A 27,559-nucleotide genomic window follows, 5' to 3' on the forward strand; every position below is an offset into this window, starting at 1 on the left:
CATCCCAGAGCCAGAGATCTTTCTGCTACCCTCTTTCTGGCCTCCTCTCATTAAGTTTTCAACGTTTTAAAAAAAATTTTTTTTAATGTTTATTTATTTTTGAGAGAGACAGAGTGCAAGCCGGGGAAGGGCAGAGAGAGAGGGAGACACAGCCTCCTAAGCAGGGCTCCAGGCTCCGAGCTGGCAGCCCAGAGCCCGACGTGGGGTTTGAACCCACAAACTGTGAGATCACGACCTGAGCCAAAGTCGGACACTTAACCGACTGAGCTGCCCAGGAGCCTCAAGTTTTCAATTTCTTGATGCTCTTTGAAGTGCTAGCAGATTTACTGTGATCCCTATCAAAATACCAAGAGCATGTTTCACAAAAATAGACACATAGATCAATGGCACAGGACAGAGAGCCCAGAAATAAACCAATGATTATACGGTCAATTAATTTTCAACAAAGAAGGCAAGAATATGCAGTTAAAAAAAAGAATGTTCTTCAACGAATGGTACTGGGGAAACCAGACAGCCACATGCAAAAGAACGAAACTGGACCACTTTCTAGCATCATATACAAAAATACACTCAAAATGGATTAAAGTCCTAAACGTGTGATAAGAAACCATAAAAATCCTAGAAGAGAGCACAGGCTGTAATTCTGCAACATGGGGCATAGCAACATTTTTCTAGATATCTCTTCTGAGGCACAGGCAACAAAAACCAAACATAAACTATTTGGACTGCGTGAAAAGAAAAGCCTTTTGCACAGCGAAGGAAACCGTCGAGAAAACTAAAAGACAACCTACTAAATGGAAGAAGGTGCTCGCAAATGACATATCCAAAAGATTCCTCTGAAGTCACTGAAATAAGAGAAGTCTGGGCAGGCAAACTCATGACTCTTCCATGTTGGAAAACTTTTCTCAAAGAACCAAGACTCACAGTCTTATGCTTCAAATGCCACTCTCTCATCATGACTTGTGACTATGATCCTGACTGACTCTGCACGTGTCTAGCCACCCATCCTCTTGGGTAGAAGGCGGAAAAGTCCCCCACTTCTGCTCCGTACCCGTTTCCTTCTCTGTGTTCTTTCTCGTGCTCTTTCAATTCTTCCCTTTCTCTACACGTGCTTCAGTTTCTCCAACCCCTCACCCACCTTGCCTTTCCTGCCCTCCAGCGATAATAGTAATGACTAATCACTTATGGATCATTGCTCTACATTGTCTATATGTATTATTTAGCTTAATCCCCACAATAGCACAGGAGACGAGTATTATCCATACCCCAACTTTGCAGATGAAACCCAGAAAACTAGAGATCGTTTAGCCAAAGCGTGGAGGAAGTAGGATTTGAACTCCAAAGTCTTTAGACTGAACCACTGAACAAGATTGCCTTTGCCCACTTTGATGCTGAACACGGAAGAAAATACTGCCCCCACTGTTGATCGTGATTGCATTTTGGGACTTGTCAGTGGAGAGTGGTGATTTATTCCCGCAAAGACAGGAATATTCAGGCAGAGAATGGGGCTGGTGGGCAAGTCTTTGACAACAAACAGAAGTGTAGGCAGGCCACTGAGGCAGAATATCCAAGGAAATGACCATATCCAGACATGGTTCAAGTACCAGTCATATCCATATGATGTGAGTTGACTCAAATTAGCTTCCTCAAAGTAAACAAAGAGAGAGGCTGCTAACTTTCCCAAGGTCTCATGGCTGTCCAATATCAACAAGGTCTTGATGTCCTGTCGAACGTATAACACAGTAGGAGCATTCCGGAAGTCGATAGTTAGGAGTCTAAGAGGTGAGTGGACCCACTGGGTATCTATCTGTCCACAGATAAGCCCCAACCATCATCCTGGGGGTTAGACACAGGACTTCGTGGCTGGAAAGTCCTGGCAAGATCCCACTGGTCACTAGTCCAGACTCCTTGTAGAGAGCGACTTTTGAGATAAAGATAAAGCCTCTGTTCTAGAAAGAGGTTTGGGCAGGTTGTTGCCACAATCAGAAAAGCTTCCAAAGCAGAAGCCCAGTTATAGAAAAGAAAAAAAATATGTACGGGGGAAACTGGATATCAAGATACCAGCTCAAAAATCCAGTTTCCAAATAGAGGCTGGGAAGCTGCATCTGTGTGCCAACACAAAACTAAGAGGAGGCGGCCCGAAGCGCTGAGGCAGGCCTGGAGATCAGCATGGTGACTGACCAAGCAGTCAGCGTGTCTTCACAATGGGAGCTCCAAGCTTCAGTGCTAGGTCACCCAGGCTATTCAGGTGTTTCCTGAATCAAATCCTTCCTGTCCTGAACCTTAGAGACAAATGAACCTGCAAATCTGGGGTTACTAGGCTTACCTTTGCGGAAGCTGGAAAAGAAAGAGGCATGAGCGATCCGTTGGGGGACAGATGTTGGTGGCACGAGGCACCCATATTTTCTTCGTTATACTCAACTTTTGATTGTACGCCACAGAGGCAAGTGGTGACGGAACAATGGTTGGCCAGGATCCCAACCCGGGTTTGAGAACTTGTGTGCGTGTCTGTTGTCGCTTGTTTGTTTTGAAGAAATGGATCAAGTCAACCCAGACCTCAAAGAAGATGACAGAAAGTAAAAAGAATCCAGCCGACAATAGTAGAGTATCGTGTGGGGGTGTCGGTTCCTTTTCTTAAAGCCTCGTGACCGAGGACCTGCCACCCTCATGGAGAAAGACACAAAACTGGCTGCTCAACCCTTTGCTTCCTCTCTGGTTTCTGCTTCCCTTCACTCAGTGTAATCTGCTCTCTCTTCCGGGGGCTGTAGGGCGCAGCCACCTCCAGCCCCCCTTCCGGGGCTGCAAAATAGGGGGGGGGGTTCTCCCCCCGACTTATTGATCCAGGAGAGGCAGTGGGTGGGAGGTGAGGAGGGGATGGTTAGTTAGAGCCCAAAAAAGCCCAAGAAATGCTTATTTGAAGGATCCTGGAGACGCCAGGGCACACAGATGGGCGTTAGGCAACAGCACTCTTCCTCGTCGCTGCTCTCGGTGGCAGCTCTGTGCTGGCCTCCTCCAACGTGTCTCCTTGTCCCTTTGGAGTTGCCTGGAATGTTATTTTCATCCCTGTAACCACAGCTCTTTGTTTGCTATAACAAACGCATACAAGCGCCTACTATATGCCAGGCATTGTTCTAAGAAATTTCCAAACATTAACTCATTTAACCCTTGTAACACATCTCCGGGGTAAGTGCCACTGGTCGCTTCATTTTAAAGCTGATAAAACTGGGGCGCAGAGAGGTTGCTAAGTTTCCCAGGGTCTCATGGCTGTCCAGGACTCTAGGCTCAGGCAGTCTGGCTTTTCTTCGCGAAGGGGACCCCCAAGCCCACACCCCAGGGTTCCGGCCTTTTCTTGCCTTTGCTTCTCCTGTAGTATTTCTATGCTCTCCCCTCCCGCCTGTGGTCTGGTGTATGAAGTCAGGAAGTCACCCTCATCGAGAGATGTTGTAAATACGGGTCACCTCGTCTTCACTGGCCTCCCAAGGCTGGTCAGCAACCCCTTTATCCTTTTACTCAATGTGTTACCGACTCTCCAGGATGTTCCTTATAGTAACACTTCCTCAGCATTTTTACATTCATCGAAATAATAATGGCAACTACCATTTATGTGTCCCAGGCATTAAGCAGAGTCCACATCTTCGCAATTGCATTTCATAATTATCCACATTTTAGGGGTGCCTGGGTGGTCCGACTTCAACCCAGTTCATGCTCTCACAGTTCGTGAGTTCAAGCCCCGCGTCGGGCTCTGTGCTGACAGCTGGGACCCTGGAGCCTGCTTCGGATTCTGTGTCTCCCACTCTCTCTGCCCCTCCCCTGCTCGCACTCTGTCTCTCTCTCTCTCTCTCAAAAACAAATAAACATTAAAAAATTTTTAAAAATAATTATCCACATTTTAGAGGTAAGGAAACTAAGAGAATTTCAACAATTTTCTCAACATAGCACAGCTAGGTTCAGATAGACCTGAATTCAACACCCGTGCTCCTAATCTTTACACTTCCCAGCTAGACCTGCCCTCCCCTCTTTCCTCTTAGCAGGTGGCCACACCTTCTCCATTTCTAAAGAGATGCAGGCTATCTTTTTTATCCTCTCTGCTCCAAAATGTCTGCTATGTACTAAGCACCTGTGGGTGCCCCCAAACAATTCTGTGAGGTGGGTGTTTTTACATCCCATCTTGTAGCAAACGATAAGGGTCTCAGTAAATGTCAGGGATTGAACTTGAACACAGCCCCACCTGGCTCAAACCTGTGTTCCCTCCACCACACCGAGCGGCCTCTCTTCTACCCCCACACCTACAACAAGATACGAAATGCCCCGCCCTTTGAGGTATCATCTCCTTTTTCCACAACTAAGACATGACCCTCCTCTGACTGAAAACCCTCTGCGTTTCCACTGCCCACCATTTCCATTCCACCTTTTGTTCAACGGCAAGTGTTAGTGGTCTGTGTCTCTGCACTGTCCCGGGTCTGGGGATTTGAGGGTAAAGTCCCTGCACTCAGGTCATTCACAGCATCCAGAAACACACACAGGTTCACGACTGCCACATAACAGGGCACATACCGTGAAGGGAAAACACAGAGCTTCAGAGAGCCCATGAGTAGGAAGGAACACCCAACCTAGAGTGGGGCCGATCGGGGAAATCTTCTTCTTTATGTGGCTTTGTCATCTTCTTCTCTACCACTTACCCCAACTAATCTCTTCTCTCCTGTCTTTTTTTTTTTTTTTTTTAGGTATATAGCATTATATAAGTTCCAAGGGTACAACACTATGATTTGACATCCATATACACTACAAAGTGATCACCACCAGAATTCTAGTTACTGTCCATCACCGTGTCGTTGACCTTCACCCATTTTGCCCACCCTCCAACCCTTTATGGGAACCATCAATCTCTTCTCTATATCAATGAGTTTGTTTTTGTAGTATTTGTTTAGTTGTTGTTGTTGTTGTTGTTGTTTTTTTAGATTTAATATACGAGTGCAGCCGTACGGTATCAGTCTTTCTCTGACTTACTTCACTTAACATAATACCCTCAAGGTCCATCCATTGCAGACGGCAAGATTTCATTCTTGTTTATGGCTGGGTAGTAATCCATCACCATTCATATCCATTGATGGACAATTAGATTATTTCCCTATTTGGCTATTGTAAATAATGCTGCAATGAACAGAGGGGTGCATATATCTTGTTTGAATTAGTGTTTTCGTATTCTTCAGCTAAGTGCCCAGAAGTGGAATAGCTGGACCGTATGGTAGTTCCCATTCTTAATTTCTTGAGGAATCCCCATACTGTTTTCCATAGAGGCTGCACCAGTTTACATTCCCACCAACAGTGTATGAGGGTTCCCTTCTCTCCTCTTCTTCTTCAGCACGTGTTATTTCTTGTCTTTTTGATAAGAGCCATTCTAATAGATGTGGTTTTGATTTGCTCTTCCCTGATGATTGGTGATGTTGAACATCTTTTCACGTACCTATGGCCATCTATGTCTTCTTTGGAAAAGTGTCTGTTCAGATTCTCTGACCATTTTTTAGTCAGGTTGTTTGTTTTTTTCATTGTTGAGTTGTATGAGTTCTTTATGTATACTAGATATTAACCCCCTATGAGATATATGATTTGTAAATATCTTCTTGCATTAGTGGGTTTCCTTTGTGTTTTGATGATGGTTTCCTTCACTGTGCAGCAGCTTTTTAATTCTAGGTAGTTCCATTTGTTTATTTTTCCTTTTGTTTCCTTTGCCTTTGGTGTCGCATTCACAAATACATCACGCAGGCTGATTTCAAGGAACTTGCCACGTATGTTTCCTTCTAGGTTTTATGGTTTCAGGTCTTACATCCAAGACTTCGATCCATTTTGAGTTCATCTTTATGGTATAGAATAGTGGTCCAGTTTCATTCTTTTGTGTGTGGCTGTTCAGTTCTCCCAGCATCATTTATTGAGGAGATTGTCCTGTCTCTATTATATGTCCTTGGTTTCTTTGTCCGAAATTAATTGATCATATATATGTAGACACCTCTTCTATCTTAAGGCAAAATCAAATACATTAGTTTTACCTAATTCTGTAGCTACCATTCTATTTTATCCCCTTTCTTTCATGATCAGGATTTTCCACTTTTTACCACTTATTCTATTCTCAGTCCTCTAGACTCTGGCCTCCAGTTGAATCATCTTACTTGTACTACATTCTTAAAGGCCATCAACAACCTGCTAATGGACAAACCCAAGGTCTATTTTCAGTCCTTATTCCACTTGAACACTCTGAATCACTAAACATCTGTTCTTGAGACTCTTTCTCCTCTCGGGGTCCATGATATTGTCCAGTATTGGTGCCTCTCTTGCCACTTGGTCTATTTAGGTTTTTTTGGTAGTGCCTCCTCTATGGCTGTGAGCCCTGTTCACAAAGCAACCTTGGACTTCAGCCTTACTCTTCCTGAGTGGCTCACCTCTCCTTCCATCCCTTCCTCTTTGCGGATGATTCCTAAACCACATAGATTTCAGTTTAATGGCAAGTGACGGTTCTCAAAAAGAAGGGCGGCTTCAAGAAAGAAGTTTATTTCTTGCTCATATGAAAACGTCTGGAGCTGGCAGTTCCATTGACTGACTAGTTGACAAAGTTGTGAGGGATACTTTTTCAGCCTTCCTGATCCACCGTCCTCAGTACTTGGCTTCCTCTTCTTGATACAAAATGTGTGTCTGAGATCCGGCTGTCATAGCATCCCAGCCTGCAAGAAGCAAGGAAGAGATGAAGAGAGCAAAACGCCCTCTTCTTAAAGACACAGAAGTCATATACAACACTTCCACCCTAATCCCCTTGACCTGAACTTAGTCATATGACCAAAGTTAGCTAGCAGAGCACCGGGCGATGTAATCTTTATCCCGAGTGACCGTATCCCCTGCTAAAAAGTAGGCATTCTCTTGCTAGGAATGAGGGAGAGAACACATATTGGAAATGACGGGCGGATTCTGCCATAGTCCCCAGGCAATACGTTGAGCCCATTCTCCTTCCTTACCTTCCATCCTTCCAACTACTTACTGAGATGGTCCACCATCATCTCAAATTCAATACTTCTAACACTAAATCTGTTTTCTCCTTTGGACTTTTTTCCAGCATAAACTTAGCGTCCCAGTATCTATCAGTTTTCACTGACACAGAGTAGAGGCCCACAAACATATTGTTGAGCGGTTGAATTCTCTCGGATGCCTCCTTGTTCCTTGCCTTTCTTTGCATTATCTCTCAAATTCCGCACTTCCTTTCCATTCGCATTTTCATTCTCAGGTTCATGTGCAGATGGCTACAATGGCCTCCAAGATGGTCTCTCAAGCCCAGCTTCTCTTTCCTCTTATTCTTCCTACACATCATTACTGTAGTTCTAGGACGCGAAAATATCATTTTAATCTTCATTCTCAAAAACTTTAATAGTTCCCCTCTGTGGGATAAGCTGCCTCATATCTAAACCAGATATATATCTCCACCTTATCTCTTTCTGCTCCGTTATGCAAATCCATATTCGTGCAACCCACACGCATGTTTTTCTGCTTCAGAACTTTTATTCAGGGCCCAAAGACCTGAGACACCCACCCTTCCCCTTTTTATGCAGTAAAATTCTATTCCCTCTTTCAAGGTCCTCCTCAATTTCTGCTTTCTCTAGAAGGTTTTCCCTAACCTCTGTAGCTCAGTGATCTCTCCCTTCTTTAGATTCCTACTGTAATTACTGTCTCTGCCATTCACTTGAATTTACCACTTACTACCTCATTTTTTAAAGGAGGGCTATGTGTATCTGTGTGTCTTATTTCCTAAGCAGTTATGAAATTCCACCCCCCCCCCCCCGTCCAAAAAAAAAAAGGCAGAGACCCTGTCTTGGTCAGAGACTTGCCTAGTGTATTACATGGTAAGTCCTTAAGACACGTTTGTACCACGAGTTCTCTCGGAAATTGAGGTTTTCCTTAAGTCCCCTCCGATGCTAATATAGTGTTTGAGTCCCTACAGCACCAAGCAAACTAAATATTGGGATAGCTTGATCTAGAGATTCTTTTTTAAAACCTGAAGTCTGAAGAGAAGCATAAAGTCCATCAAGTGGAGTGGTACCGAAAACTCTCCCTGGCCTTTACTTGAATTAGCCCTTGGTAATGGCTCCTGACACCTTCTTCGACACGGTCCTGGTACCATCAGGAACATCGTAGGCGTGGCCTAGGAAGCCCTAAATGGTATGCACCAATTACAAAGGTGATGCTGAAGAAAGTGACGAAGACAAGAATCCTCCTCCTCATCATCGCTATCGGCCTCAGAAGCAGCTCACGTTTCTTGCGCCATGATGGTTACAAAACATTCCACGCGGGTCATCTGGTTTGCTGATCGCTAATTAGGTAGCACAGGTTCTAGGGTTATTGTTGCCATTCTACGGATGAAGCGACCGAGACCCAGAAAGGTTCTGTGACTTTGTGAGGTTGTCCGGCTGATAAGCTGCAGTGCCAGGCCCTATATCTTCAGCCTCCTTATCTTTCCACTCCATGCTGTGCGCGGTGGCCACCTCTCTGAGACCACAGCTGGAGGGTCTGAAGGTGGCAGAGGCCGCGTCGGGTGCGTGTGTGAGCCCCGGGCCTTTCCTTAGCGAGCCTGGGATCCTCACCGGCTCCACCTACCTACCAGTGCGCCTGCCTCATCACCATATGATACACCAGCATCACTTCCAGAGCAACTTGCTCTGGGGGCGAAATCGTGTTTGAAAAACGGCATCACACACCCTCCACTCTGTGGTGGCACAATTACCATGAACTCTAGCCCTGGCTCATCTTCACAAACTGCCTCCACACGCCTGGGGTTGGAAGAGAGAAACCACATCCTGTTCTCACATGTAACTGGAATCTACAGACCAGACGAGCACTTGGGTGCGAGGGCTTGACTTTAAAAAAGCCATGGGATATCGGGCCCCAAGTGCAGAACCCAGCGCAGCATGGAGACGTCCGCGCCCTTGTTCAAATCATATTAAGAATTTCAAGGTTGGGGCGCCTGGGTGGCGCAGTCGGTTAAGCGTCCGACTTCAGCCAGGTCACGATCTCGCGGTCCGTGAGTTCGAGCCCCGCGTCGGGCTCTGGGCTGACGGCTCGGAGCCTGGAGCCTGTTTCCGATTCTGTGTCTCCCTCTCTCTCTGCCCCTCCCCCATTCATGCTCTGTCTCTCTCTGTCCCAAAAATAAATAAAAAACGTTGAAAAAAAAAAAAATTAAAAAAAAAAAAAAAAAAAAAAAAAAAAGAATTTCAAGGTTGGGGCGCCTGGGCAGCCCCACTGGTGGAGCGTCCGACTCTTGATTCCGGCTCAAGTCATGATCCCAGGGTCGTGGGATCGAGTCCCGATTCTCTCTCTCTCTCTCTCCCTCTGCCTCTCTCCCCAGCTCATGATCTCTTTCTCTAAAATAAAAAGACAACAAGGAAAATCATAACGAAGAGAAAATACATCGACAGGACTGGACTGCATTTATGGAAAGAATGGATGTATAAGCGGAGCCTCACAGCTCAAATCTGTATTGTTCGAGAGCCCACTAAATATTTTGTATCTGAGCATCTGTGGGTCTCTGATCAACACTGATCTCTTCCTTTAACTGTGAAAAAGAACAGGAACTCTATCAATTTTTACTCGCCACTGTATCCCCCAGCTCCTTACATTATGCTCAGCAAACACGGGTATTGTAAATGTAATTAATGAATACCTGCTGTAGTCTCTAGAATAAAGCTGACTTTGAATAAATACATGCATTCGTTCACAAATGTATGAACGAATAAATGAATTTTGCTTACTTCAGAAGTTGTTCCCAGAGATTCCAGGCAACACAGAGGTGAATTCCGTTTATTAGTTCATTCCACAAATATTTTCTAAGCACCCGCTGCATGTCATGTACTCTTCCAGAGACTGGAGATTTAGAAGTGAACAAAAAACACCTCCCCCTATCACCAGCCTGGGGAATATTTACTCCAGAGCCTCTAAAGCGCTCTCTGCCAGTATCTTCCCAGAATAAAGGCATAAATGTAACTTTCTTTTTGCAGAGACCACAGCAGCCAGGCTCTTGTGTCACCTCATCCGTCCTTGGCAATATGATCTGGGGAAAGAAAGACATTTAATTCTCGAACCTTCTGGAGGTTTATGGTCGTCATCCCTCAAATCTCTTAGAGATGTGGGTCTGTAAGTCTAGGTAAACGTTTCTAATGAAATAGATCCCTTGAAACTTACTGGAAACTTAGTTTTTGAATGAGAACCCTGTAGCCAATTTAGCCATCATAACATTATATGCAGAGTAGAATATCTAAAAAAAAAAAAAAAAAAAAAAGGAAGAAAAACTTCCAGAAGCTGGATGAGCTGTATCTGGGGCGGATCCTCAGGGAGGCTCAAGTCTGGGGAGATAGGGAATTCCCAAAGGTACAGTCAGATGGCTATGATTTTCTTTGTATGTCCCCAGGTCTGGAAGCAGCTGGAAGTGACACAGACATCCTGCCGGTGACTGGGATCCTGGGGGAGTCGGTCACTTTCCCCCTAAACATCCAACAACCGCAGCAAGTTATCAACATCGCTTGGAATTCTGAGACGTCTGTTGCTTTCGTCACGCCAGGAGACCCAGGAACAGCACCCAAAGTCACTGTGACCCACCAACATTACAATGACCGAATAAATGTCTCCCGCCAGAACTACAACCTGGAGATCAGTAATCTGGGGGTGGAAGATTCGGGCATCTACAGGGCTGACATAAATCTGAAGATGGCTGAAACGACAGTCACCACCACCAGGCGCTACAACCTGCAAGTCTATCGTAAGTTGCGGGAGCCCAGGGGGCTTGTTTTGTTTTGCAAATTTGCTGTCTATAGAAGGCTTTCATTTCTGACAATTGGCTTCCCTAAATCTTTTTGCCCTTGTACATGCTTGTATAAATACATCAATGCTAACAAAGAGGAGGTGCTTTTTCTTGTTTCCAGCCACGGAATCTTCACTCAGCAGTTTGTCCCATGGGCCTGGTTTTTCTTTCCTATAAAATGTGACTAATCATACTATTCACTTCCCACAGTCACTGAGAGGATCAAGGGAGATAGGGCATGGAAAGTACTCTTTTTTTTCTTTTTTTAAAGTGTTTATTTATTTTTGAGAGAGACAGAGACAGACAGAGAGTGGAGGGGTGGGTGCAGAGAGAGAAGGAGACACAGAATCCGAAGGAGTCTCCAGGCTCTGAGCCATCAGCACAGACCCCGACGCGGGGCTCAAACTCACAGACCGCGAGATCATGACCTCAGCCGAAGCCGGACGCTCAACCGACTGAGCCACCCAGGTGCCCCTTAAAGCACTCTTCTTTTTAATGCTTATTTTTGAGGTGGGGGAGGGGCAGAGAGAGAGGGGGACAGAGGATCCTAAGCAAGCTCTGTGCTGACGGGAGCAAGCCTGATGTGAGGCTCGAACTCATGAGCCGTGAGATCGTGACCTGAACCGAAGTCAAATGCTGGAAAGTACTTTAAAAAAAAAAAAAAAAACAAACACACACACTTTTTATTTTAAAATAAGTGTAGATGCATTGCGAGGTGTAAGGAACTGTACCAGAAGGTTCTGTGTGCACTTCACCCAGCCTCTCCCAGTGGTAACATCTGATGCAAGTGTGGTACGATATCAAAACCAGGAAGCTGACAAAGTACGTCTATGGAGCCTGTTCACGTGTGAGTATACGCGTAGCTTGCACCGGACAACCGCTATCACAGTGAAGGTACTTAACTGTACCATGGCGACAAGACTCCCTCAGTCCTTCCTGGTCATCCCTCCCCAACTCCTGGGAGATGCCCATCCCTTCCTCCCATCTGTCCTTCTGTTATTTCACGAATGTTACAGAGACGGACCTCGTGTGGCATGTGTGCTTTTGAGATTGGTTGTTTTTTCACTCAGCATAATGTACTTCTGAGTCATCCTAATTATTGCAGGCCTCAATAGTTTATATCTGTTTATTGCTGGATAGTATTCCCTTGTATGGATGGACTAGGTTGGTTCACCGTTCCATCGATCAAGGGACATTTTAGTTGATTCCACTTTGGAGCGATTACGAATACAGCGGCCATGCACATTCACGTACAAGTTTCTGCATGAAACAAGTTTGTGTTTCTCCGGGATAAATGCCCAAGAATGAAAACATATGGTAAATCCATTTTTCTTTTTTTTCTTTAAAAAATGTTTATTGTGACATGGGGCGCCTGGGTGGCTCAGTCGGTTAAGCGTCCGACTTCGGCTCAGGTCGTGATCTCAGGGCTCCCGAGTTCACGTTTCGGATTCTGTCTCCCTGCTTCGGATTCTGTCTCCCTCCCTCTCTGCCCTTCCCCCGCTGGCTCTGGCTCTCACTCGCTCTCAAAAATAAATAAACATTAAAAAAATTTATTTCGATAAAACATACATAACATTTAATATTTTAACCATTTTTAAGTGTACTGTTCGTAACATTACCTACATTCACAGTGCTGTACAACCACCGCCGTTAGCGTCTCCAGAACTTTCTTCTCTCTTTTAAATAGCTCTATTTTTAGAGAAGTTTAAGGTTCAGAGAAGAATTGAGTAGGAAGTACAGGGAGCTCCCATACGCACCTTGCCCTCCCGGCACACACACATGACCTCCCCACCCCCCACCCCCAGCACATACACATGACTTCCCCACCCCCCACCCCTGGCACACACATTACCTCCCCCATGATCAGCATCCCCACCAGCGGTGCATTTGTTACAGTGAAAATGTACATAAAGTCATCATCACCACCCAAAGTCCAGTTTACATCACGGTTCACTCTTGGTGTGGTACATGTGACTCTCGAGTATTTGAAATGTGGTGAGCCCAAAGTGAGATGTACTGTAAGTGTAAAATGCACACCAGATTTCAAAGTCTCAGCACCAAAAAAAGAAGCTAAGAGACCTCATTAATAATTTTTATGTTGGTTAGCGGTTAAGATAACATTTCGGCTATATTAGGTTAAGGAAAATACGTTACTAAAATTAATATAATTTATTTTCACTATTAATGTGACTATTAGAAACATTTTAATTACAAAAGTGATTCACTTTTACAGTGAATTACAATAGTTTTGTTTCTATTGAGCAGCCGTAATTTCTAGCATGCATCATCCTTGAGCCATGTCTCAAGGATTTCACCATCCACCTGCTCACGGCAGAAAAACACAGGCATGTGGCTAAGCCACACTGTGATAGATAGATACCATTCAGGTATATAGTTAAACCGCCGAATTCAAGTTCCATAAAGGCGGGGACTTCGTATATGAAGTCCATCCGTGGATCCCGAGCACCTACCTTGTCAGGCACATGGTGGGTGCTTCCGAAGTATGTGTTCAATGAAAGAATGAATGACGCATAATAAGTCCCAGGTCCCAACACAGTGCCGGACAATTGTAAGTGCTCAATTCATACAGCATGATTGAATCAGGTTGTATCCGGATGGAAGGCATAGTGGAAAGGGCATCAGTGCTGGCATTGGATCTCTTGCCAGTTGTGTGACTTCAGCCAAGCCGTTTACCCTCTCTGGGCTTACATGTGCTCATCTGTAGAATGTAGCTTATAACAGGTGTGATTAAAGGAGAGAGCTCCTAGTATAGCCCATGCCTTACAGTTGATGCCTAATGACTAGTCATTACTAACTTTTTAACCCTTAGTCCTTATTTTAAATTCTAATTATGAAGGGCTTCCTAGACGGAGGAGGCTCTGGATTGGGCACGCGTAACACAGTCAAAGAACCGTACCCTGCCGTGGACACTTTAGAAAATACCTGGTTCATTCAAGAACTTTGGCTGGGAAAATAAAGAGGGTGTTCAATTTCAAGACGTTTGTTTTCATCTTTTTATGTTCAGTTTTACCCACTCGACCTTTGGAAGGTATTATGCCACCTGCGGTTAGGACTGACCACGGGAAAGTCTCAGAGAAAGTCAGATTGCCCACATACCAAAATCTGTACCTTTTAGGGAGGTAGTTGAGCAGATGAAGAGAAGGGAACTGACATTTATTGAGCTCTCTGTGTCTGGCATTCTACCACCTAATTTTTAAAAATACAGACAAATCACACATATTTAGGCAATATATGCACAGAGAGAAAGACAATACAGTGCATTGCAACTCTTCCTTCTCCAAGGCAGTCATTGTTGCTAGTTGATTTTGATTTTCCCATAGATAATTAATGTAGATGGATAGATAGATGATAGATAGATAGATAGATAGATAGACAGACATTTGGGTGTTTCTTTCTTTCTTTCTTTCTTTTTTAATTTTTTAATTTTTTAATTTTTTTCAATATATGAAATTTATTGTCAAATTGGTTTCCATACAACACCCAGTGCTCATCCCAAAAGTAGGGTGTTCTTTATATACAATAGCTCATTCAGTCCTCACAACAAACAACACTGGCAGGAACAAAGCATCCTCGTGTTGTAAATGACAGAGTGAAGGTTCAGTGAAGCTGTATGTGTCCTCACTCTAGAAAGCAGTAGAGCCTGGTTAGACACGGGTCTGCAGTGGCTTTCCCACTCGCGACCACAGCTCTGACCTCTGCCCAGCAGCCTGGTTCTGGTAACATCTCTGTTCCTGCTGAAAAAAACGAGATAGGCTCTTATTCATTACCAGTCCTCCCCACTTCAACACCCAGCAAAAAAAAAAAAAAAAAAAAAAAAAAATGGTCTTTCTAAAAATAAGTAAATACCAAGCAGAGACTTCAACATTCTTGTAAATCAAGTTTCTAAAGACACACACACACACACACACACACACACACAGAGGCTTATTTTTTTTTGCTATATACATCTGTATCTGTCACCTTTATAGCTCATCAAGATTACTTCAAACTTGTTGGGAGTTTTTTCATAAGTCACCACTAATTCTGCTCTGGAATAGACCCCTCTGAGAGGACCCCTCTGCTTAGGACCGGGGTTTCTGGTGAGGTTGGAGTAAGAAACCTTTACAGCTTCTTACTTCCCATATTCTCCCTCACATGCACAGACAACTTTAGAAACACCACATTAATTAGAAAGCTACATGCCGGTTCCTTCTGAGCCCTTCCCACGTGACTATGGTGGAAGGAAAAAACCCAGCACCGCAGCTTGGCCAAGCATGAACTAAATTTACCAACCCTGAATGTGGGCGTTTTCTTATCTGCTGGTAAAAGAGAGAAGATCTTCCCCCTTCCTTCTGCTGGCCCCAGATAGCTCTTACTTCAAACTAAATATAAATTGTTCTCCAGTTAACCCTTTCCTAGCCTACAACTTGTACAGTTTACCTTTTGAGTGCTTCGGTAAAAACATTTTTTTTTTTTTTTTTTTTTTTTTTAGTGAACTTTTTAAAGAGATTGTAACTGGAGGGCACTTGTTGGGATGAGCACTGGGTGTTGTATGGAAACCAATTTGTCAATAAATTATATTAAAAATAAATACAAATAAAAGAGGCATAGAGTCAACTCCCCCCAAACAAGAGAGAGAGAGAGAGAGACTGTAACTTTTCACCATGGGCACTGCAAAACAAAACAAAACAACTTAATGAAAATACACCAGAAAACAGAGTAAAAAAACCTCTTTAAATGCTTACTTATTTCTTTTGAGAGAGAGGAAGTGTGAGTGGCGGAGGGGCAGAGAGAGAGAGAGAGAGAAAGAGAGAGAGAGAATCCCAAGCAGGCTGCTCGCTGTCAGCACAGAACCCAACTCGGGGCTCAATCCCACAGACTGTGAGATTGTAACCTGAGCTGAAATCAAGAGTCGGTTGCTTAACAGACTGAGCCACCCAGGTGCCCCCCCAAATGTTTTTAAAGACTGTTTCGTGCAGTGGGGTGCTGATAAATGTTCAGCGGGTTCTCGATGGCCCGTATGTGCGTGCTCACACGCAGAGATTTTATTGACACAGAGGATGTGCGACACACAATTTCATAAATGATAATAAAATATACAGGAGTCTTTATTGTAAATCCCATACAGCCAATTATATTTACAGATGCTTTCACAGACTTTTGCTGGACATTTATGCCACGCAACCTACGTTGCAATCGATGAAGAAGCCAACAGGAATATTGGTTGGTATTTTTGTTACATTAACCGATGAGGAAAAATTGATCCAACAAACTCATTACAGAGCTTCACTTGCACATCGATGTGAGCAGCTTCTGAATTGGATAACCGTTTTCAGACGCCGGAAGAAGATTTCCTCGTTTTTTGGTGCTATTCACAATGTAATGGCTGCAGACTGGAGGCATTTTTCAGCCGAATCTGCTTTAGTAATCCTTCTCCTACTGTTTTCTTCAGTCCAGAGTGACCATCAGCAACGCAGTCGGTCCAGCCCAAGTTTGTAACCTTGGCCAATTTCTGCCGTGTAAATATCCCCATTGCGCGTGGCTCATTTTAAGACAAACAGAATTGGGAAGACTTTGTAAAGCGTGACAAAAGACAGATACGACAGATGTGAGTAACTTTTAGAGCACAGATAATTGTAATTGTCCAAAAAAAAAAAGAAAGCGGTGAGCTTTGAGTACGTATTAGCTTTTTTAAAAAATGCAATGTAGTTCTTTGTAAGTTTTTATAATTTAATTTTTCATGATGGCTGTGTTTAACCGCCCTCTTGAAAAAAATTCTGGGGGCGCCTCGGTGGCTTAAGTCGGTTAAGCGTCCAACTTCGACTCAGGTCATGATCTCATGGTTCGTGAGTTCGAGCCCCCCATTGGGGCTCTGTGCTGACATCTCGGAGCCTGGAGCCCGCTTCGGATTCTGTGTCTCCCTCTCTCCGTGTCCCTCCCCCGCTCCCACTCTCTCTCTCTCTCTCTCTCTCTCTCTCAAAAATAAATAAACATTAAAAACATTTTAAAAACATTTCTGAAGACTTAACAGTTGGCTCTCACAGGCTGGTATAGGCCGGCTCCAGCTTTCTACGGACACATGCGTTTTCCCCTCCCAGGTCGGCTTGGGAAGCCAAAGATTACTCAGAGTTTAATGGCATCTGTCAACAGCACCTGTAACGTCACACTGACATGTTCTGTGGAAGAGGAAGAAAAGAATGTCACATACAGTTGGAGCCCCTTGGGGGAAGAGGGTAATGTCGTTCGAATCTTCCAGACCCCTGACAACCAAGAGCTGACTTACACATGTACAGCCTGGAACCCTGTCAGCAACAGCTCCGACTCCATCTTGGCCCGACAGCTCTGTGCAGGTGAACAGCTCTGTCCGTCTCTCCTTAGCCTCCGAGCGGCGAGGCCTGAACTGGGCCTCGTTCCCCAGTGGAGTGTCCCTCCCTCACGCCAGGCCCGGTCTCCAGGGACATCTCCCCCCCAAGGAGGACCTGGCAAAGAGCCCAAAGCTGTCCGAGATAGGCCAGGCACTTGGGGTGTTCCGGAGGCCGCCCCCGCTTGGCCCTCTGAGTCCGTGTCTAATCCTGACCTTCGATAGCAGAAAGGAGAGTTTCCCTTGGAGCTTTGGCACCCCCCTGGAGGGGACCCCATTTTTGATAGTGCCCCTGAGTGAGGGCAAGCCCGTGGGCCTATTTCCTGAGAGCCAAGTCTCCTTGTGTCTTCTGTTTCCAGACACGGCAGCGGGCCTCCGTCCCCGCCACACTGGGCTGCTGAGCGGGCTGGCCGTGCTCTTTCTGTTTGTTGTCATTGTGCCTTCACTGCTTCTGTGCCTTCTGTGCAAAAGAGGACAAGGTAAGATTTTTCCAGTAGGTAAAGTGTGGAAACGCACCTTCCTTCTTCCTGGGGCTGGAGTCATTTATCCAAGGTGGTGTGGAGAGGTCCTCTGTTCCAGGGAACCTGCCTTCCTCTGAGCCCCACCCCACCACCTCCAGTGATGACCCCTCGTCCTGGATGCCAGTGCCCTGAGTGCGCTTCAGAATCTCTTCCTGAGGTCGCCGGTATCTGGTGGGCTCAGAATTAGCGTTTGAGTTGAGTACTGCAGTTAAGAGGCTGTGCTTCACGGGATAGGTGTCTTTACCTCTCTGGCTCAGTGCTCTCAACACGTGAAATGAGATCTGAACTAAAGGGTTTCCAGGGTCACTTCCAATTCCATTTTGTCTATGACCTTTGGAGAGTCATTGAGGGACATGTACTAACCTAGGATTCCATAGTCATCGCTAGGTACCTCTGGATCCTTCTGGATCCTTCTGTGAGTGTGCCATTCGCAATTCAGAAACCCTGATCTTGGGGTCCCAGAGGATCATTATACCCTCCTGTGCCTCCCAACCCCACCATCTCCCGAAACCTTCCTTCCCCACCAATCCTAATAACAAGCCTGGATGTAGAGAGGCCCCACCTCTGCCTCCATGTTCCTTGACTCTCCTTTGGGTCTGATTCCTTAGGTTCCTACCTGAAGACCTCCAGGAAGAACTCTGGTAAGTTCTCAGCCACGCAGTTCCCCCTGGATGACAACTGGGAGAGATGAGTTCACGGCAGATTGCTTAAGACTCAGCCTCTGCTTTGCAGACAGTCTGGGCGGAAGGTCCCAGGTGCGCTGGAGTATGAAGGCCCTAGATTCTGAGGCCCTAGATTCTGGCCATCTCTTTTTAACTTCACCGTGAAGTGTTCCAAGGAGAGGAACACACTGGGGTGAATGCCTTTAACAGCTCAGGAATTCTTAAGAGTAGGGACTGGTCTCTCCCGTCTTTGCCTCTCTGTGGCCTCACACACAGCCCGGAGCACAGAGGGAGCTTAGAAAGTGTTTGACCGTGAAGATCTATCAAGCGACCGTGCATGGATTTTTGTTGTTTATTTATTTTGGGGGGGGAGGCAGGGGAGGGGCAGAGAGAGGGGAGGGAGACAGAGGATCTGCAGTGGGGTCTGCACTGAGAACAGAGAGCCTCATGCGGGGCTGGAACTTAGGAACCGCAGGATCATGACCTGGGCCAGAGTTGGACGCTTAACCCACTGAGCCACCCCGGGGCCCCACAACAACAGCATGTTTACAGAGTGTCTTCTATGTGCTTAACATTGAGGTGGTAACAGTGAAGGAGTCCAAAACGGTATCTAACTAGAGAGAATCAATCTGGTTGAAGAACCAAGACCTCATGGGAAGAGGCAATTGGCCAGCCAGGCGGTCAGCACGAAGTGCCAGAGACGCCCTGGGAGGAGGAGGTCCTCTGCCGGCCCACTCGGGGCTGGGAGAATGTCGTCAGCCTAATGTGGACCCTAGAGCAGGCAGGGTCCCCACGGAGCTCTGGGTGAGTGAGGCCCGGGCCAGTGCCTCCCACAACACACGAAATCCCCAGAAGACAGAGAGGCAGTCCAAGGACCCGAGCATCCGTCTCAGAACAGTGGGAGCCATTTGACCCTTTAGGGCTTTATTTCTTTATCCGAAAAAGAGAACGTTACAATAGCTCATCTCTAGACTCCAGCCACCTGTCACACCCTGCGCTCCTCTGTTTATTTGTGACACAGATGCCATCTCTAGGAAAACGATATACGCTTATGTCATGGTCACGAGAGATGTCCCACCAGCAGAGGGCAGAATCTATGATGAAATCCCCCAGTCCAAGGTGAGCTGATACTACTCATGGGCCACTCCCCCCCCCCACACACCCCCAGGAGTCGGGGAACACCAGGCCAAGGATCTGGAGTCTCCAACCAAGAATCGTCATGTCAGGAAAATGATGCCAGGAGCCCCTCTACGAGGACAGGAACATGGCCAACTGTCACCCCATGGCGGCCTCCAGGGCTGGAGGCCATCAGCTTCCACATGGGGGCCTGGCTGTGGGTGAGGCCAGAGGCTTCCTTAGGGATGGAGCACCTTCCATGGGGGACCTGGTGTGAGGTGAGGGCTACTAGGTGGCCACTGGCACAGGAACAGGGGGCTAAGGGGCCTCCAAGGGCACAGAACTGAAAGGTCCCCTTGAACCCAACTTCCTGTTCCGGCTGCAGCACAGCCCCTCCTCCCATTGGCCATTCACCCGCCTGCCCCTCCCTCACCTCCCCATACCCAACCCTGACCCTCTCTGACGCTGGATGGAACCAGAGCTGAGGCGGGGGGTTGGGGGCCGTGAGGGGGTTGGGGGTTGGGGGTGGCTGACTAGTGACATGGGAGCAGGGGGCAGGAGGTGGGGCAGAAGCAAGAAGGGGAACTCGAGAGGTTTTCGCCTGGGCCCCTCACTGAGGGGAAGATGGGTGTTTTACAGGAGCGCCCCGCCAAGGAGGAGCCCGTGAATGGGATTTATTCCACACTGCAGTCTGAGAAGGTGAATCCTTGTTGTGTTTTTATTTCTGTGGTCCCGTTCTCCGGCAAGGGCTCCGGCCAATCTGCTGTGCCCTGCCCACCCCACCAGGGGCCAGAGGGTTCCCTCGGTCCCCTTCTCTGTACTTCCCGAGACTAAGTGCCCAGGGCCTTGGTCTGCAGGTATCTCACGCATGAGTCCTCCTCCCCAGGTCGACGGCCATCCGACAGCTGGCCTGCGTGTAAATGCAGGAGCCTCTGAACTCTGGTGTGGAAACGCCAGCCTCTAGAGCACCTGGGGCCATACCAGCTCGCAGGGCAAAATTAGAGAAACCAGGTGCCCCCCTCTGGACAGACACAGACCCACACCAGTTACCCAGACCGACGAGTAGAACACAGGCTGAATTTCAGTTCCACATTCCCTACATCCGGTTGACTTTTACAGTATGCAGCCTGTACAACAATCTGCAACGGAACAGTGACACTCACAGGGCCCCGGGCCTCAGTGTCCTGCTCTGGAATACACAAAGAGGAGAGGTAGGTCCTGTGCTGTGACAGGACTTCCAGTCTGGGGGATGTCACTGTCTGAGGATCCTTTTTCGCTATAGTCAGAAGGACAGATTTGAGGTCTCTTGGCGAATCAAATGTTTTGTTAGTGTGCCTGTTGAGCAGCTGGGCAAAATCATCGTAAGAGATCAGTATGAACCCGGGGAGTCTAGGGGAAAGGGAAAAGAGTGAGGCAACGGGAACAAATCAAGAGCGGGAGGAAATATTAGGAAATTGGCTACAGTGGATCGGGAGTAAGAATTAAGAGCTGAACCGGTAGGGCGTCTGGGAGTTTGCAAGAGAACTCCGTGCACAGGTCAGTTGGGGTGTAAAGATAAGCCGGCGTCCTGGAGAATGAGACAGAAGGACCTCTTCTTCCTCAGTGCTCAGGAGCAGGAAGGAGGGAGGGGGAAATGAAGGGGCGACTGAGGAAAGAAGGAGGGAAGGGGAAGGAGAAGCGGGCAGTGAGGGGCAGGGTGGCCGCCTGTTTGAGCCGGGATCGGAAGGACAGCGGGAGGACACGGGTGAAGATATGGGCAAGGACTGGTCAGAGGAATCGATCAGGGCTTCCCGGCTTGCGGCATCTTGAAGCGTGTCCTCTGGACCAGGTGGACGGAGGTTAGGAATTGGTCCCTGCGTCCTTTGAAAATTCTTTTTTCCTCCTGGGCCCGCTTTATTTGGGAGCGGGCTGGGGAGGGCTGTGGGTCTGCCGGGCCCAAAGCGGAGCTCACACCTGCCAGTTCCACACTGGAGCACTCTCACCGTGGCCTTGGTCCCACGCACGGCTCACTTCCCTTGCGAACACGGGACCCTTCACGGACCAGGCAGTAGGGGAGGTCGGTGGTCAGAATGTCAGGACTAAGGGCCCGTGCCATGTTCTCTTGGGGAATCTGGGGCGGGGGGGAGTGCCAGTGGGCGAGTGGGGAGTCCTGGGAACCCCCGGTGGCGAAGCCGCCAGCCCCAAGCCCCAGCCCTACCCCCAAGGCTAAGACTCCGCCAGCCGGTGGGAAGGTTGCCTACAGAGCTCCCTGCCATCAGACCACAGGACCCCAGTGGCAGTGACCCTCCGCTGTGCGAGGTGCAATTATGGGGGTTCAGAAGGAGCTGGCGCTCCGCTGCGAACCAGGAATACTGGTAGTTTGAGCCTACGGTCAAAATCAGAGCGAATACCCCCATTCCCGCCTGCTGCCTTTGTGTGGGCCACGCAGTGGATTGCACAAGGGCTTCCGAGAGGGAGACCGGAGGCAGAGGCAAGGGACCCAGCAAAGGGCAGAGCCCTGCTGGCCCAGATTCCGCCAGCACCAGGGAAACGGAGGCACCTCCCTGTGCCCTCTACAGAACCTTCCTGGGTGCCGCCCAGGGCTGGGGTTCCCCAGCGGCAGCTCATGCTTAACCTGTCGCTCCATCTCCTCGTACGCAGATGGGGAAGACCAGCACTCAGGACGGCAAACCTCCTGGGACTTCAACCTACGAAAATGTGATCTAGGCTCCTGGACGGCATTCACTCTGCGGACACTGAGCTTCCCACATCATGTGTTCCAGCAGATGCCCCAGACCCAGACTCCCTCTGTTCGGATCTTACCTGGACATAGCAAACCGTCACCCCAATACGGGACTTTTCGTGACTGGAGGTGATGACCCTTCCCAGCAACCCCATATGTAGAAAGGATTGATGTTTCGCGCACCGCCTGGGACGCCCTGACCACGCTCAGTGTCCGGGAGGGGCCCCGGTGCACGGCCTCCACGGTCCACACGGCACCTTGGGCAAATTAGGCAAAAAAAAACCCTTTTCCGGAGGCGGATACAGCCCCTCCCAAGTGTGTGGCTTGACAAGCAGAGGCTGGGCTGCATTTCAGCCTCCTCTTGCCCCTCTGCCCAGAAACTTTTGTGCAGGGGACAGCTGGCTGGACCAGCCCAACCAACCACATGTGACGGTGTCGCCTGGGAAGCCATTGGAGGGGTAGCTCTCCACCGTGCAGACGCACCCTCCCAATGGAGTGTTGGCAAGTGGTCTTTCTGTAGGGACGAGGTGGTTGGGGCATATTTCTTCAGGCTGTACTTCAGAAGCCTCTTAAGCTTTTCTTTCTAGCCAAGCTTTCCACGTGACTGGGCGCTTGAGTGCCCAGATATTAACATTATTCTAAGGGTATCCACGAGGGTGTTCCTGGATGAGATTAACATTTGGATTAGTAGACCGAGTAAAGTAGGTTAATCCCCACTCCAGTACGGGCGCCCATCACCAAATCCGTTAAGAGCCTGGGTAGAAGAAGGAGGCAGAGTAAAGGAGAATTCGTTCTCTCTGCCTGACCGTCTTGGAGCTGGGACGTCAGTGCTCCTGCCCTAGGATTTGGATTTGGATTTGGACTGGAGCTTTCAACATCAGCTCTCCAGCTGGCTGACTGCAGACCTGGGGATTTCTCAGTCTTCGTCACCACTCAAGCCAGCTCCTTGTTGTATATATCGCTTTCCTGTTGGTCCCGTTTCTCTGCAGAGCCAGACTAACGCCTATTCGTATACGCTTAAGGGCAGGATCCATGACGTCATGACATTAAAGAGTGACCACGAGAGATGAGAGTGTCAGTCACTCGTGCATCCACCGCCCCAAACACCATGCCTGGTGCCCTGATGTGAATAAATGCTGCTGAATAGAATTGAAAATGACCAGCCAGCTCAAATGGAAGGTACACGTTGCAAGTGTGGATAGACAGAAGCCAACACGCGTGGCGGCATCCGAGTATGGCAAGCATTCAATGTCAGAAAGCAGACGTCAGTGTACGGCCATGGGGGTGGGAGGGGGAGACTCTCAGAGTTCGACCAACGTACACATGAACTGAAGCAGTGAACCAGGTGTGAGGTGAGAGGCAGTCACCCTAGGGAGACACGTGAAGGAAGAAATAAAGAAACTTGTCCTAAGGATGGAGAAGCCCCAAAGTGACATTCAACAGACCCTAAAATAGAAGCATGTCTCACTTTCACCTGAGTTGAGGGACCGCTCCTGAACGTCGCCCTTCTCTAACCCGCCCCGCCTCTCCCTGGTGCGCTCAGCCAGTCAAATTGCTAGTGTCCTAGAGCCCCGCTGGCGAGTGGGGAAGAAGGAAAAGAGCCAGAGGCCAGAGTCCCTTGGGTCTCCCATGAGAACACACCGGGAATTCTTCACGTGGCCTTTGGGACTGAGGACCACCGAGCTCCTGTCTCTCACTCTTCCCTTCCTATGAATCTTCCGATTTCTGAAGATGGAAGCTTCTCACCCCATCCCTTCAGGGCTCGGTGTTCAGATTCCCCTTCTGTAAAATGGGGGTGATCTTCATTTCCACAGATTTAAGACGAACTAGATTGTGACCGACGGGTCTACACAACTATTCCTTCGATGGAACGGAATCTCGTATCACGCCCAGATGGGCCAGCTTTCACAAATGTGTGTTGAAATTGAAATCTCGGGGCCCCCGGGTGGCTCAGTCGGATGGACATCTGAGGTCGACTCAGGCCACGATCTCCCAGCTCGTGAATTCGAGCCCCACATTGGGCTCTCTGCCATCAGCACAGAGCCCACCTCGGATCCTCTGTCTCCTTCTCTCTCTGCCCCTCCCCTGCTCGCGCTCTCTCTCTCTCTCTCTCTCAAAAAGAAATTGAAATCTCAGGGGCAGGGCCCCTTAGTGGCAAGAGCAGGTAAGGCAGCACCTCCCCAGGGGCCTGTGGGTCCACGTGGGCCTTTTCGGTAGAGAACTTGAGAAACAATGCAGGGAATGCCTTTCAGAAAAAGAAAGTGAAGCCGATTTAAAACGGGATGTTTTCAAAAAAGCTATAGAATGCTCTAAACTACACAGCCCACACGAGAAGAACTTGACTGGGCCACTTTGGAAAACGGGCAAAGGAAAGGCGACTGACCTCTCTGGCATTTCTCAGATTCGGCCCGGAGAAAAGAAATGGCCGGGCCATATTTTCTTCCAGATGCATTACTTTTCTTCTGCTTGACTTTTCCCTGAGTTTTCCTTGATGTGAGTAATTTTTTGCAGAATCATTAGTGACAGTCTCTACTGGCTGTAAAATGAAGTTTGAAGAAGGAGACAGAAGGAAGAAGGGTATTGACTGGTCCCAAAACGCAGGCTTCGACGCTGGAGCGCCTGCGTCGGTATCCTGGTTTCTTGGTTCTGAGACGTCGGGCAATTTAGGCTCACCTCTCTGGGCCTCAGTTTCCCTGCTTGTAAAATGGGGGTAATAACAGCTCCTACCGCATAGGGTTGATGTAGGGACTAAATGAGGCTGCCCTGTAAGAATGTGCCTGCAAATTGTTCTTATAGGCCCAACACCTCCATCGGATGCTAACCCTGTACAACCGGGTTCTTGTAGCACAAATGTAGCCGATATTGTGCTAAATTAGTGTTGAGTGCCGAACTCTTAACTCTCAGCCCTCCCACATCAATGCTTGTTCCTTCCATCATTTTGCTTACCACGCTGCCCTCCTCTGCCCCCAGCTCCCCAGCCAGACGACAGAACGGGGCTGGTCCGAATAATAATAATAATGCAAACAGAGAACTCCTGAGGGCCAGAGACCGGGACAGTTCATTAAGGGTTTTAGTTTGTGTATCAGCTGCTACACTAGATGCTTTATACCTCATCCAAAATTCACAACAACCCTGTAGAGTAGAAGTTAGTTCTTCTAGGGGCGCCTGGGTGGCTCAGTCGATTGAGCGTCCGACTTTGGTTCAGGTCATGATCTCACGGTTTGTGAGTTCGAGCCCCGTGTCAGGCTCTATGCTGACAGCTCAGAGCCTGGAACCTGCTTCGGATTCTGTGTCTTCTTCTCTCTCTGCTCCCCGCCCCCCCACCCGCTCTCTCTCTGTCTCTCTCTCTCTCAAAAATGATAAACATTAGAAATTAGTTCTTCTAGTCTCCGTTAAGACGGAGGGAATAAATACTTAGCAAAATCAGTCAGCTTGGGAAGACAGGACTTGAAGTCAAGACTTCCTGTCACCAAGGGCCACGTACTTGCTCTCGTACCACGCTGCCTTCCTCTACCCAGCTCTGGACTCCCAACACCCAGCACTTTGTTTGACCCTTCATAGGGGGACGACAAAATATTTGTTGAATGACTGCGTACATATAATCGTATTTTAAAGTCACCAAGAGCAGCTCCAAGTAAATGTATTCATGTATTAGCTCCATTGTGTGGATAACCACTCAACCCCTCTATTGGGAACACCCATTAAAGAATCTTGCGTGGAGCTCTCCGTCTGCATTTTGGGTAGGGCTGGTTTCACAACAAACAAGGGATCCGGGTCATAAGCACTTCTGCTGAGTTGTCGCAAACCGAGAGAAATAGAGTACGAATTTCCACTATTAATATCAGAAGAATAACAGAAACAGAGGAGGAAGGATGAATTGTGCGACACTATTTAATAGTTTAAAAACAGCTGTGTACCAGGGAGTCTGGGTGGGTCAGTTAAGTGACCGGCCCTTGATTTCGGCTCAGGTCACGGTCTCACGGTTTGTGAGTATGAGCCCCGCGTCGGGCTCTGCCCTGATGCCCAGGGCCTGCTTGGGATTCTCTCTCTCTCTGCCCCTCCTCTGCTCGTTCGCTCTCTCTCTCCAAATAAACAAAAACATTAAAAAAAATTTTTTTTTAATTATTTAAAAAACCGAGCTGTGTACCTTTAAACTTTCATGACCCGTCATAATCATAATGGCTAACACGGATCAGTACCTACTGTATGCCATTTCCCACCCTGCTGTTTTATGTGTACTAATTCGTTTAAAGCCCACAAGAAACGCTGAAACTCATCGACTCCCTGAAGTGGATGCAACCCTCCTCCATTTCACAAAGGAAGAAACGGAGTCACAGAAAGGCTAAGCTCGTCCAAGTTAATATTGAAACCAGGATGCCACTCGTGGCCCGCCAGGTCCCGGGGCTGTTTGCGGAACCACTGTGCTCGCTGCCTCCCCAGCCCGCAGCTTCCCAAGGAAGAAAACGTACATTCTTGACTCCAGAGCCCCTACATCCAAAAGTCACTAGTCATCCAAAAGCCCTTCTCAAGGGCAACTCAACCATGTCCCCTCACACTGCCCAGCTCTCAACACACCCTCCCTTCCAGTGCCCACTCTTCCAGATCATTCCCTATCACTCAGTCCTTTATCGCTATTACCTGGGCTCTCACCACACAATGAGCAATCTCCAAAACACTGGCCTTGTCCTTTGTTTTTCTGCTGAAAAATTTTTCTTGTGGGACCAGACTCCTGAGCAATCTGACCCATCAGAACTTCCAGGCCTTCCTCCTGCTTTCTCCCTCGGCTCCAGTCACACGGAAGTACGCGAGTCCATGAACCCACCAGACCCTTTCCTGCTCCACACCTTTGCCGACGCTGTGTTATCTGCCTGGGGTACGCCTTCGCCCCTTTCCATCCCTAGCTATTTCATGCTTCAAGGATCAGTCTGAGGATCCCTCTTTGTGCAGGCTTCTAAAACCTCCCACTCAAAGCTAAATATATAACCCCCTTGTAAATTTCCATTACTAAACGATTTGTTGTGCATAAATTTGACTTTCCCAGTGCCTACGAAAGGAGACTACCTCCTCCGTGCCAGCAGGTGAACACAAACTATCCGATAATGCACTGACTCCTTCTGTGTCTTCCTTGGTTTTGTTTCTCAAGAGAAGACGCCAAGCATGTAGCAAAGATACAGGCGAGACTCTGTGGCCTCACGAAGGCCCTGTAAGTCCTCCTCTTAGTGAATCAGTGAACATGGAAGTGGTCTTGAAAGCCCCTAACACACCTCCTAAGTGTGTCTGCAGTCTGTCTAACCTCTTTCATCTACCAGGCCCTGCCGCCATCTTGGTCCCCACCGCCTCTTCCTGGAC

General features: G+C 47.9%; 1 protein-coding gene across 3 annotated transcripts in view; it reads left to right on the plus strand.

Moving 5' to 3' along the window:
• The window catches only part of CD84 (CD84 molecule), a 29,079-nt gene extending 1,842 nt beyond the window's left edge, over positions 1 to 27,237 (plus strand). The window contains exons 2-8 of one of the 3 annotated variants that reach the window (XM_058700981.1): positions 10,439 to 10,786; positions 16,927 to 17,178; positions 17,549 to 17,668; positions 18,319 to 18,351; positions 19,394 to 19,491; positions 20,128 to 20,187; positions 22,129 to 27,237. In XM_058700981.1, the coding sequence (XP_058556964.1) occupies positions 10,439 to 10,786; positions 16,927 to 17,178; positions 17,549 to 17,668; positions 18,319 to 18,351; positions 19,394 to 19,491; positions 20,128 to 20,187; positions 22,129 to 22,194 (977 nt within the window). In that variant the 3' untranslated portion in view covers positions 22,195 to 27,237. Of the gene's footprint in view, positions 1 to 10,438; positions 10,787 to 16,926; positions 17,179 to 17,548; positions 17,669 to 17,768; positions 17,882 to 18,318; positions 18,352 to 19,393; positions 19,498 to 20,127; positions 20,188 to 22,128 lie in introns of those variants that run through there. The other 2 variants (XR_009254134.1, XR_009254135.1) reach the window with 2 other exon arrangements.
• Positions 27,238 to 27,559: the final 322 nt, after the last annotated feature.

This window comes from Neofelis nebulosa, chromosome 15, assembly GCF_028018385.1.
Source record: "Neofelis nebulosa isolate mNeoNeb1 chromosome 15, mNeoNeb1.pri, whole genome shotgun sequence".
Lineage (NCBI taxonomy): Eukaryota > Metazoa > Chordata > Mammalia > Carnivora > Felidae > Neofelis > Neofelis nebulosa.